Genomic DNA, 13,206 nt, shown 5'->3' with positions numbered 1-13,206 from the left:
GTGGGATTTACTCAAAGAGGTAACTACCATTAGGGGTAAAGGGAAGGGCTATTGCTTTCGTAAAGGCAACTACGATGGACTACAGTGGGACCAACTGATGATGTTACCAACAGCAAATGCAAAATGGGAAGCATTCAAAGAACTTATCTTGGAAGCTACTAGGCTTTACATACCAACTAAGAAATGTTGTTCAAGGTTTAGGCCTAAATGGATGTCGGATAAACTGATGAGGCATATGGCAGAGAAGAAACATGCATGGGATACATACAAATTAACACATGACACAGAAGCCTATGATAGATATAAGTTGATCTGTAACCAAGTTACAAAGGAGGTTAGGCAGGCGAAGGCAGATTACGAGAAATCTTTTGGCAAGGGATGCAAAGAAAAACAGCAAAGAGTTCTTTACTTATGTAAACTCTAGAAGTTAGGGGATGAATCAAATTGGTCCACTTGATATCGATGGGTCAACTGTTGATGATCCTGCTCAGGTAGCTAACAAACTAAATGAATATTTTGCATCGACATTCACACATGAGGAGTTATTTAGCGAGGGGAAAGCCAGAGGTGTATTCAACTGTAGCAGTAAGCTAGAGAATCTTGTAATAACTGAGAGTAAAGTGGAAGAGAAATTGTTGAAGATAAACACAAGAAAGGCACCCGGGGTGGATGGGATCTATCCAGTTATATTAAAGGAGGCAGTAGAGGAAGTAAGCAAACCCTTAGCCATAAATATGAGAGCTTCCTTGGACTCAGGGGAGGTACCCACACACTGGAGATGTGCAAATGTGACCCCAATTCACAAAGGAGGATCAAAGGCTGACACAAGTAATTATAGACCTGTGAGTTTAACTTCTGTTCCAGGAAAATTATTGGAGGCACTAGTTAAAGAAGCACTGCAGGATCATTTAGACAAGACTTCAGTTATAGCTCGGACACAGCATGGTTTTGTTAAGGGGAAGTCTTGCCTGACCAATTTGATTGGATACTATGATTCAGTCACAAAGGAACTGGATGCAGGGAATAACTTTGATATTATATACTTGTATCTTAGAAAGGCTTTTGATACTGTTGCACCTGGAAGACTGCTGCACAAATTGGAGCAGTGTGACATTGGAGGCAAATTGCTGCTGTGGATAAAGGGGTGGCTGAGGGGGAGAAGACAGAGAGTGGTAATCAATGGACACTGCTCGTCGTGGACTAATGTTATTAGTGGAGTCCCTCAGGGCTCAGTGTTGGGTCCATTATTGTTTTCTGTATTCATAAATGATATTGATGATGGTATATCAAGCTTAATGTCGAAGTTTGCACTGCTTAAATGGTGCAAAGATGGGCTGAGAGGTGGTGCAAAGATGGGCTGAGAGGTGGCAAATGAAGTTTAACATTGACAAATGTAAAGTACTACTCGTGGGAAACAGCAACCCCAGAGCAACGTATCAACTCTGTGATACTACACTGACAGTGGTAGAGAATGAAAGGGACCTGGGGATGGTTGTGCAGGCAGATATGAAGTTCTATGAGCAGTGCAGATGGGCTGCAAGAGTAGCTCATGGTGTATTGTGAATGATATATAGGAATTTTTCTAGCAGGGATAAGGAGGTGATTATTCCCTTGTATAAGGCAATGGTCATCCCACACCTAGAGTACTGTATACAGGTCTGGAGGCCTCATTTCAAGAAGGATGTAGAGCTGCTGGAACAAGTACAGAGAAGAGCAACAAGATTAGTGAATGGAACAAAGGGGTGCTCTTACGAAGAAAGGCTTAAGTTTTGCAAATTACAGTGTCTGGAGACTAGGCACCAGCGAGGCAATCTGATAGAGGTGTATAAAGCCTTGAATGGTTTGAGCATGCTCAATGCTGATGGGATTCTTTCTCTAGCTCAGAATAATCACCTGAGAGGGCATAAATTCAAATTGAGGAAAGACAGATGTAGGATAGATGTGCGGAAATTTGTCTTTAGCCAGCGGGTGGTTAGTTGGTTGGTGGAACAGACTTCCATCCCTTGTCGTGGAAGTTGATAGCCTAAATAAGTTTAAGGCTCAGCTGGACAGGTATTTTGAACGAACAGAGGGGTGAAGTGGAAGTGGTTTGTTTTTTTTTTTTTTTTTTTGGCTGATTCTGCATAAGCTTGCTTTCTTACATCAAATGCCTCTACTAATGCTAAAGTGTTTTCCCTTGTGCTTGGAAATTCATTCATACCTGGCCAGTTCCTAAAAAGAGTGAAAAATCCCTCCCATCCATTTATCATCCCATTGCCCTTAGTTATACTGTTTCTAAAGTAATGGAGAAATCAATTAACTACCAACTCTTAAAATATCTAGAAACCTTCCATTTGATCATTGGTCGCCAGTATGGATTCCATTAGTGTCGATCCACTAGAGTTATCTGGCTTATGTCACTCATCTATGGACAAATTTAAGGAAAACATTTGGTGAAACTCAAGCAGTTACCCTTGACATTTCAAAGGCTTTTGATTGTGCTTGCCATAAAGGTTTTCCAAATAAGCTTCCTTCTTATGGTTAGCCAACAGTTTTAACCATTGTTTGTAATTGGGTATCCAGGTTTCCTCACTGCTGGTGAGGATAGATAACGCTCTGTCTTTTAACTTCTCCACTAATGCTGGTGTTTCCCAGGGTTCAATTCTTTCTTTCACTCTTTTCCTCTTATGTATTAATGATCTTCTTCCATTGACCAGAAATCCTATCCATAGTTTTGCTGAAGATAGCATATTGCATTCCACCTTACAGTTTGAGAAACCTTGCCCTGCACAAACAGCTTCAACTTCTTGAATATCCACTACCAATTCCTTCAATGCTGATCTCTAGGTAATTCTCAAGTGGTGCAAAGATAACTTAATTGATTTCAGTCCTTCTAACTCAGTCCTCTCTTATATCTGACAGAAAGGATTCTTCTTCTTCTTCTTCTTCTGCTCCTATGCTTATCTTTGATGACGCTCTGATTTCTAGGAAAGATCATATATCTCTATTCGGGATTACCCTGACTTCTAATCTTTCTTGGTGTAAGCAAAAGTTTTCTCTTTTGCTCTCAAAAGAGAAAACCCAGTTTACTTTTCTTCCAAACAGCTGTTCACTCTGTACAAATTGCAAATCTGCCCTACCATTGAATATTGTTGCCACATCTGGGACTGCGGCATCCACAAAATTTCTCTCAGGTATCTAAATTCCATTTCAAAGAGTGCTGTTAGGTTAATTAATGACTCATCTCTAACAGAGTCACTCTCTTTTTCATAGACATTTTGTTGGATTAAGATGTAGATTAATAGTAAAAAAGTTATGCAGTAAAAGGTTATTTTATTATTATATTTATGATTTTATTTTTTTATTACAAAAAAATCACATTACAGTGAATATCATTTTAATCTAAATATTTTCAGATCCTTGTTAATTTTCCTCATTAAGAATATAATGTAAATTTTACACGAGCAAAATTTTCTTATGAAAAATTCAATACAAAGAATTATTTTCAGTCATCTATGCCTAAAATTTATTCATTTACATATGTGAAAATTATGAATGATACTCATATTGCAAATATAGCTACATTTGGGGGGGGGGTTAGAAGGTATGGTAAAGGAATTCAGTTTCCCACCCTCTGTTGCCTCGCCACCCAAAAAAAAAAAAAAAAAAAAAAAAAAAAACACAGGTGGTGTGAAAGATGATGTGATCTGTAAAATGATGAATTTGTCATTTGTGATCTACCTACTTTTAACTGGCCACTTTTTTTTAAATTTTTTTTTTTTTTATTCTATAACAGAAGTAAAAAATGCTAACTCAATTTGATAGAAAATGGTTCTCTTGTGTTACTAATTGAATTTAGTGCAACTGAATCAACACATTTTTAGCATAAAAGTTGAATTTTTATATTAATGTTGAAAAAAAAAAATACAGTATATATAAAAAAACCCAATAAATATTCAATAAAAAAAAAGTTGTATTAATTTGTGCAAAATAATGATAAATTGTGTTTATTGTAGTGTAGTTTATCAAAATTTTATACGATACAGTATGCTTTCAAAACAATAATGTAGTTTGTAATTTTATTTGTTTATTCATTTTATAGTCAACATTAAACTAAAATAAAGTGTAAATTGCTACTTTTATGTACTTCTTCTTCTTCTTCTTTGGTCCTTAGCTGGCAGCTGGGGGAGGCGGTTGGCCACGCAACCAGTATGCTGCTGTAGGTGCCGCAGGGTTTCGGACTTGCTCTGTGATGTTCTTCCATACCTTACGATCCATGGCTTCAGTCCTGGCCTGGTTAAGGTCGAGACGTCGGCTCTTCAAGTCATCTTCCACTTGCTTGGCCCACGTTTTCCTAGGCGCGGTCCGTTGGATGCTCCATTGGGTGGGTCGTTGTCTCCAAAGGAGTGTGGATGGTATTCTGTTCGTGCCCATTCTACATACGTGGCCAAACCATCTGAGCCTTCGCTTCTGGATTTGGTCGGCAATGGTTGGTTGCTGTTGGCATCTGGCGCGGATGGTATCATTAGTGATGCGGTCGCGAAGAGAGATGCCCAAGATATCTGCCGCAGGCATCGCATTTGGAATACCTCAAGTTTGTTCAAATCTAACTTGAGACAAATCCATGTTTCCGATCCGTAAAGAAGAATGTGCAGGATCAAAGTCCGGAAGAGTCGGATTTTAGTCTTTGTGGAAATGTTGGTCCTCTTCCACAGACACCATTTGAGCGAGGCGAACGCAGTGGCCGCCTGTCCAATTCTGCTGTGAATTTCCATGGTGGATGCAACTTTCTTCTCCTGGACCAGCGACCCAAGGTATTTAAAGTCCTGCACTTGCTCGATCTGGACGCCTTCGAGATAGATGGTGGCTTGCGACCCATCTGTTGTCAGGGCCTTTGTCTTACCAGCATTGATCTTCAAACCGTATGGCCGGGCAATGCGGGTAATGTCGTAGAGGATTTCCGTGGCTTCAGCGTCGTTACCGGCAAGGATAGCACTATCATCAGCAAACATCAGGTCAGTCACATAGTGATCCTTGTCATATTGTATGCCCTGTCTGTTTCTGAATGCTTGCCTCATAATGGCGTCGACCACGATGTTGAAAAGCAACGGGGAGGCTACATCCCCTTGGCGGACTCCAGTTTGGATGGTAAATTCCTCAGATAAATCGTTCTGGATGCGCACCTGGCTGGTTAAACCGTTGTATGCAGTTTGGAGGAGTGTGATGACTTTTCGAGGTACATGTTCAACCTCTAGTAGTTTCCATAAGGCAGGCCGGTGGACACAGTCGAAAGCAGACTTAAAGTCAATGAAAACAATGACGGTTCGCTGTCCACACCGGATCCTCTCCTCCATCAGCTGACGAATGGCAAAGATTTGATCACAGCATCTTTATGTACTAGAAAGATGTAGTAGAATTTATTTGAACAAATAATGTTTAATGGTGGAATGAAATAATGTTCAGGGATATTTATTGTAATAAAATTCGTATACAAAAAATAATTTGTATACTCCTTAGAAATTTGTTAATGAGGATTTACTGTAGTTATAGTTGCAAGGTCTAGAAATTAAGCATCTGTTGGTAGCAAGTAATGTTTATTATAACTTTGGGATTGGGAGGTATAAGTTTACATTTCTGGGCTTTAACTTTAATTTAATTTAGGCCTATTTTCCAGTGTATTATCCCTAATGAAATAAAAATAATGGAATTATTATGCTATAATTCCATTGTTTTTTATTATAAATTGTAAAGGGCTATCAGTAACATAGTAAGGTATTAAATGTATTAAAAACAACCCAGAATCATTTTTAATGATTCTGGGTTGTTTTTAATACATTGATGAATGCAGTTCATTCATCATTTTAATACAAACATGATGAACGCAGTGCAACAACTGTTGCTTGTCAGTTAGAAGTTGGGACCTGGGAGAAGAATTATTAGCAAATTTCAGAAACTTTCAATCCCATTAAATTTTTTTTTTTTTTTTTATGAAAACCCCAAACACAAAGGTATTAAAACCTATAGTACCGTGCATGGGTTGAAGGAGAAGTATGGGGGGGTGGTGCCAGAAACTTTGCTCTAGAGACTAAACATGGGTTTCACCACTTCAAGCCACCAATAAGCTAAGTGGTGGTATTGCATCTAGAATTTTACATACTAATGGGATTGTAAGTCTAGTTGTTGATGTATATTCAAGCATTACACATTGTCAACTATATTCAATCATTAACTGATTTTAATTGTATTTGTAACATAATTTTAATAAGGTATTTTTTTTTTCCCATTATCATGTAGTTAATGATAGAACTAGCAAGAGTTGGAGCACCAGTGGTAGGTGTTAATTCCAGAGATTGTAATATTTTACATGGATTGACTGCAGCAATTGAAGTCTTATGTCAGTGTAGTGAGGTTCAGCACGAGAAAAGAACTTCATTAACAGAAAGTGCAGGCAAAGTAATGAACAGAGGACGAGTTATCTGTATAACTTCAGTAAAGAGGTAATTTTTAATCTTTACTTCAGTTTTTTTTCTTTAAGGGACAATTCTCTTATGTGTTTATATGTCTTACTTTAGAGTTATAGTAAGAAAACAGTTGACTTAGACCACTTTTCAGGTCTAAAGAATGTGTTCCTAGGCAATATTCTCCAGTTCTTCAACAGCCTTGGAATAAACTCAGATAAATTTTTCAATGATAAAACTTAGAGACAACAAAAACTTGAAGAAACCTATTGTCAAGCCAACCTGTAGGATCTACTACAGGTAGATCCTACAGGTTGGCTTGTAGTTTGGACTGTCTCCTCTACAAACATGGAAAGATTGTATATAGATGTGTATAGAATGTTTAATTCTAAACTCCAGCATTACTCCTGGGCCTATGCATTTTTAAATGGGATTCATATATTATTTCATTAATAATACATGTTATATATTGTTATTATGTAAACATATAATGAATTTAAAATAAGATCTGTTGTTCCCGATAGTGTACACCCTTTTCTAGCCTGTAGGGTGTTCAGGGAGAAGAACCAATATGGTTAATAGAGCTGATTTAATGGTAATATTTGTATAATACAGATGTTTTGACACATATATCTTCATTATATATCTCCATTTGTAATTTAATGATTATTTATTAGTAAAGGCCAAAATATATTTATTAGTAAAGGCCATAATTGATAAGCTTATCGAGATTAGCTCAGTGTAAGCAAAGTTTATATGGCTCCAGCTAATAGAGAAGTTTTTCTTAAATTTTTACCATTTTATTGACTAAATTGGCATAATTTATTTTCTAGAAGTAGCTTTATATTCCTAGTTATGATACTTAGTTTACTTTGAAATTAGATAGAGATTTTGTGGGTTATTACTTAGTATCAGTAAAACTTGTACCATTCGAATGGCGCCTCCGTAGCCAGGTGGGAAGGAGCAGCAGTGTGTAGCACATGCTTCTTGATTAGACCGGGGTTCGAGCCCGTCACCACCAAATACGGAGGATGTGGAAAGGTCAGGGAATGACCACCGCATATCCCGGAGCAATATGGCCTCAGTTGTTAATGCTCCTAAAAATCAAAAACAACAACAACAACAACCATTTGAAACTTGCTGCCATTGTGTAGTATCGATACTGAATAGCATTACGTATATCTCAAACTTGATAACTTAAACTAGATAGCGCAATATGTAGCACTGTAGTAAGAATCTGTTAGCTTAGTAACATATTGGCAATTACTCAATTAAATTTATAAATTCTTTTAATTTTTATTGTTAATAAATTTGTATTTAACTGGAAATCATGCCCCAGATTAGAGCAGCAAAGCAACGTGTGCAAAGTAGCGAAAGTGTTGTGGTTCGTGGGAAAAACAAAGGGGGCAATTCTCCAACAGGTCAGTTGCAAAATGTGACATGTTTGCAGATCTTTCTCGAAAAGGACATGATCTGGCCCTGGCCATGGAGGATGTCTTTGTGTGTGTGTGTGTGTGTGTGTGGTAGGTGCAGAGAATGTGAAGAAATTAGGAGCTAACGGAGCATTCTCATGGGTGTCTATGAGAGCTTGAAGAGTCGGATGGATGCCCTCGAAGGAATTAAAATGGAGGCCCATCAAGCTCTCAGCTGCCCAACCTAACGCCAGAGCTCGATCTTTTGCACCAGGTAACACAGTGGCAACCTTCAGGGCAGAATGCACTGGTCCCACAGGAGCTAATTATTATTGGTGACTCAATTGTCAGGGAAATGGGAAATATAATTAAAAAAAAGGATAGGTGGAATAAGACTAGGGTATGTCTGCCAGGGGCAAAGGTTGATGACCTTGTAGAGCAGATATCATCTTTTAAGGGCACAAAAGGTGATATCGTTGTACACTTTGGCACTAATGACATTAAGTGTAGGATATCTGCAGATTTACTTAGCAAGTACAGGTCTATGTTTAAAAAAAAGTTGCAAGTTAGGTTAAATTTGAAAGTGTCTGCAAACCTGCCCAGACATGGTAGGAGGGAGTATATGATGAGAGCCTTGTCAATCGATTTGGCCCTGGAGAGATTGTGCAAGGGTCATGGGGTAAAATTTTCTCAGCATGATCTGTGCTTGTTAACAGGAAAGATTGCTTCTACAGGGATGGGGTACACTTAAATAGAAATGGTGCAAGAATATTTGCTGATGCTATCAAGGCAATGTTAGGTGGGTCCAAAAATGGAATGGGAGGGATTCACAGACTAATAGATTAATAATAGCTGCAGGCAGAGATGGAAATGATTCTTGCACTGCTTCTATTGGAATGAGCAGCAGACCAGAAAGCAAGTTGCTGGGGATTTCAGGAACTGTTGGGAATCATGAAACAAGTAAATACATGGGCTGTGTTAGAGTAACTAAGAGTAAGAACAGGTGCATGCATTCTTGCATGTACACCAATGCTAGGAGTGTAGTAAATAAATTTGATGAACTGGATTGACTGGAAGTGCTGGTTAAGACATCCAAGGTGGATATTGTTGTGATCTCAGAGACGTGGTGTCACTGAGATATAAGGAATGCAAATTGGAATTTGGGCAGTTCAATCTGTTAGTTAAGAAACACATTAAATCTAAGGAAGCGCATCCAGTTGACATAGATGGACAGTGTAATGTTGAGTCAGTTTGGTGTGACATAAGCACTGAGAAAGCAAAAATGAGGGTAGGAGTTTGTTATAGGCCTAATGACTCTGATGAGTACAATGAATAATTATACAGAGAAACAGAGTGGGCCAGTAAATCATAGTGTCTTACAATGGGGGATATTATCCTTGCAGATATAGACTGGAACTTGTGGGTTGGTCACTCTCACACTGGCAAGGCTGAGAAGTGGCGACTGAAGTTTAGTATCGACAAATGCAAAGTACTGCATATGGGTAGCGGTAACCCCAGAGAAATGTACCAACTGGGTGGTATTACATTCAGGGTAGTGGAGAATGAATGAGACCTGGGGATAATTGTGCAGTCAGATGTGAAGTTTTCTGAGTCGTGCAGACAGGATACTAGAGTAGGTCATGGGGTATTGTCAATGATATACAGCAATTTTGCAAGCAGGGATAAGGAGGCGATTATCCCTCTGTATAAGGCAATGGTCAGGCCACGCCTTGAGTACTGTGTACAGGTCTGGGAGCATCATTTTAGGAAGGATGTAGAGTTGCTAGAACGAGTAAAGAGAAGGGCAACAAGACTGGTGAGGGGAACAAAGGGGTGCTCTTACGAAGAAAGGCTTAAGTTCTGCAAATTGCAGCATCTGGAGACTAGGCACCTGTGAGGTGATCTGATTGAAGTGTGTAAGGCCTTCAATGGTTTGAGCAGGCTCAATGCTGATGGATTCTTCGTTTTGCTCAGATTAGAAACATGAGGAGACATAAACTGAAATTGAGGAAAGACAGTTGTAGAATAGATGTGTGGAAATTTGCCTTTAGCCAGCGGGTAGTTGATTGCTGGAACAAACTTCCATCTTTCGTTGTGGAAGTTGATAGCTTAAATAAATTCAAGGAAGAAGTGGATAAATGTTTGGAGTGAATGGATGGGTGAAGTGGGAAGTTTTTTTTTGGCTCATGCTGTATTAGCTTGCTTTCTTACATCATATGCCTCTACTATGCTAGGTCAAGAATATTCTCACCCGTAGTATTTTCTCTCTCTTGCTGGTACAAACGTCTAGTTTATTTGCTGGTAACAATCATCTAGTTTATTTAAAAACTTTGTTCCCTATGGCCAGTTTCTCTTTCACTTATTCCAATCAATTAGGGACAGATTGAAGTCATCCATAATAAGATATTTATGCTTGCTTGCTCCTTCCATCTGTGTGTAGAGATTATTGTACCATTCATAATCTTCTGCTCTGTATATTACTTCTACTCTCATTATACCATTGCTTTCAACTAACCTACACCTATAGATTCTGGGCTGCTTAGCAAAAGCAGCCCAGAATCTATATTTGCTAAGTCATAAGTGACTATATGGTCACTTCTGAATTAGCAAAAGCTCTTGTATGCTCAGGCTGCCTTTGTAAGAAAAATGACCCATCACTCCTATCTTCCCTATAGTTCCTAAATACATTATACATGTCATAGCATAATTTGTCATCTATTTCGAATTCAGCCATTTTATTGACTGCACTCCTGACATTACTGTAGACATAATTAAGTATTCTTTTGTACTTTACTACCCTGACACATTACTTGAAGTTATTCAGCCATGTTTTCCTAGAATTATCTTCCCACTCATTTAAAATTTTGCTACTCTCAGAAGCGCTTGCCAACATTGTCTGTTGCAACAATAAAAAAAAAATTCTTCAGGTGGGTGCAAACATTACTTTGATCTATATTATCAGATAAACATGGATCTATAATTACCCTTCTTCCCCCCCCAACTAATAGTTTTTTTTTTTTTTTTTATGAGAACCCCAAACACGAGAGGTATTAGAACCTATAGTACTTAGTACCGTGCTTGGGTTGGAGGTTGAGAAGACGAAAGAAGATATTTGTTGATATTGGACTTGAACTTCTGTATTTTCAGGAAATACGTATGAAGGAAGGTTGTTCCAGAAAACGGCAGTTGAATGAATAAATGAGGAAGATGAAAAGTTGGTTCTGTGGGTTTGAAGTTGGACAGTAAATGGATGTTGGCTGGTGGCAGCACGTGTTCGGACTGTTTTGAAAGAGAGAGCGGGAATTATAGAAGCCAATTCAGAAGAACAGTGCCCATGGAAGTATCTGTAGAAGAGGCATGCAGCAGAAACAGTGCGTCTATGAGAAAGCGAGTGGAGAGACTCTGTTAGAGATGAATCATTAATTAACCTAACTGCCCTCTTCTGAATGGAATCAAGAAGCCTGAGAGAGGTTTTGGGGGCACCACCCCAGATGTGGGAACAATATTCCATGGCAGGGCGGATTTGCGATTTGTACAGAATGAACAGCTGTTTGGAAGAAAAGTAACATCGAGAGCGAAAGAGAAAACAAGTTTTTAGATGCAGAGGAAGCAATATTTGTAATATGCTTGTGCCAAGAGAGATTAGAAGTCGGGGTAACCGCCAAAAGAGATATATAATTTCTTATGATGGGAGGGAGTATATGATGAGAGCCCTGTCGATCAATTCGGCCCTGGAAAGATTGTGCAAGGCTCAAGGCGTAGGATTTTTTTCAGCCTGCTCTGTACTTGTTAACAGGAGAGACTGCTTCTACAGGGATGGGATACACTTAAATAGAAAGGGTGCAAGAATGTTTGCTGATGCTATCAAGGCAGTGTTAGGTGGGTCGGAAAACTGCTAGATTGGGGGGATACAAGGACAAATAGATTAACAGTAGCCACTGGCAGAGTTGAAAGTGATTCTTGTACTGCTTCTATTGGAATGAGCCGCAGCCTGAAAAATAAGATGCAGGATATTTCAGAGACTGCTGGGAATCATTGGGCTACAAATAAACATACGGGTTGTGTTAGGGTAGCTAAGAAAAAGAACAGGTGTATGTATACTTGCGTATACACCAATGCTAGGAGTTTAGTAAATAAATTTAATGAATTTGAGGTATTGCTCAAAACATCAAAGGCAGACATTGTACGGATTTCAGAGAAGTGGTGTCACACAGATATAAGGAAGGCAGAATTGGAATTTGGGGAGTACAATGTCTACAGAAAGGATAGACAGGATAGGAAGGGAGGAGGGGTTATGCTATTAGTTAAGAAATACATAAAATCCAAGGAAGTGAAGCCAGTCGACATTGCTGGACAGTGCAGTGTCGAGTCAGTTTGGTGTAACATAAGCATTGGGAGATCAAAATTGAGAGTAGGAGTGTGCTATAGGCCTAATGACTCTGATGAGTATAATAAGAAACTGTACGGGGAAATAGAGTGGGCCAGTAAATCAGAGTCTTACAATGGGGGATTTTAATTTCCCAGATATTGACTGGAATTTGGGGGCTGGAATTTGGGAGATTAGAAGTCGGGGTAATCCCCAAAAGAGATATATCATTTTGCCTAGAAATCGGAGTGTCACTAAAGATAAGCATAGGAGCAGATGAATCCTTTTTGCGAGATATAAGACAAGATTAAGTTTTAGAAGGGTTCAAATCAACTAAGTTGTCTTTGCCCCACTGAAGAATTACCTGAAGATCGGCATTTAAGGAATTGGCAGCAGATTTTCGAGAACTTGAAGCTGATTGAGCTGGACAAGGTTTCTCAAAATGGAAAGTTGAATGCAATGTGCTATCATCAGCAAAACTATGGATAGGATTTCCAGTCAATGGAAGAAGGTCATTGATATACAAGAGGAAAAGAGTGGGGGAAAGAACTGAACCTTGGGGGACACTGGCATTAGTGGAGAAGTTAGAAGACAGAGCCATCTACCATCACCCTCAGTGAGCGATCAGAGAGAAAACTGGATAACCAATTACTAAAAACAGTTGGCAAACCATAAGATGGAAGCTTGTTTAGAAGACCTTTATGCCAAACACGATCAAAAGCCTTTGAGATGTCAAGAGCAACTACTTGTGTTTCACCGAACCTTTCCATTGAATTAGTCCATAAATGGGTAACATAAGCCAGAATATCACCAGTGGATCGACACTGACGGAATCCATACTGGCGATCGTTGATCAGATGGAAGGTTTCTAGGTAGTTTAAAAGTTGGCAGTTAATTGATTTCTCCATTACTTTAGAAAGAGTAGAAGTAATTGCAATGGGACGGTAATTGGATGGGAGGGATTTGTCACCCTTTTTAGGAACTGGCTGGA

General features: G+C 38.9%; 1 protein-coding gene across 1 annotated transcript in view; it reads left to right on the top strand.

Annotated features, from left to right (window-relative positions):
* Positions 1–13,206, top strand: part of asun (integrator complex subunit 13 asun) — a 409,288-nt gene that overhangs the window by 42,806 nt on the left and 353,276 nt on the right. Inside the window, exon 3 of the mRNA XM_090371642.1 lies at positions 6,274–6,476. Within this exon, the coding sequence (XP_090227768.1) occupies positions 6,274–6,476 (203 nt within the window). The remainder of the gene's footprint in view (positions 1–6,273; positions 6,477–13,206) is intronic.

The sequence above is a fragment of the Mastigoproctus giganteus genome, chromosome 4, assembly GCF_048544385.1.
Source record: "Mastigoproctus giganteus isolate SK-2022 chromosome 4, ASM4854438v1, whole genome shotgun sequence".
In the NCBI taxonomy this organism is placed as follows: Eukaryota; Metazoa; Arthropoda; class Arachnida; order Uropygi; family Thelyphonidae; genus Mastigoproctus; species Mastigoproctus giganteus.
The sequence above is the reverse complement of the archived record's forward strand: the minus strand, read 5'-3'. Positions and strand labels throughout refer to the sequence as shown.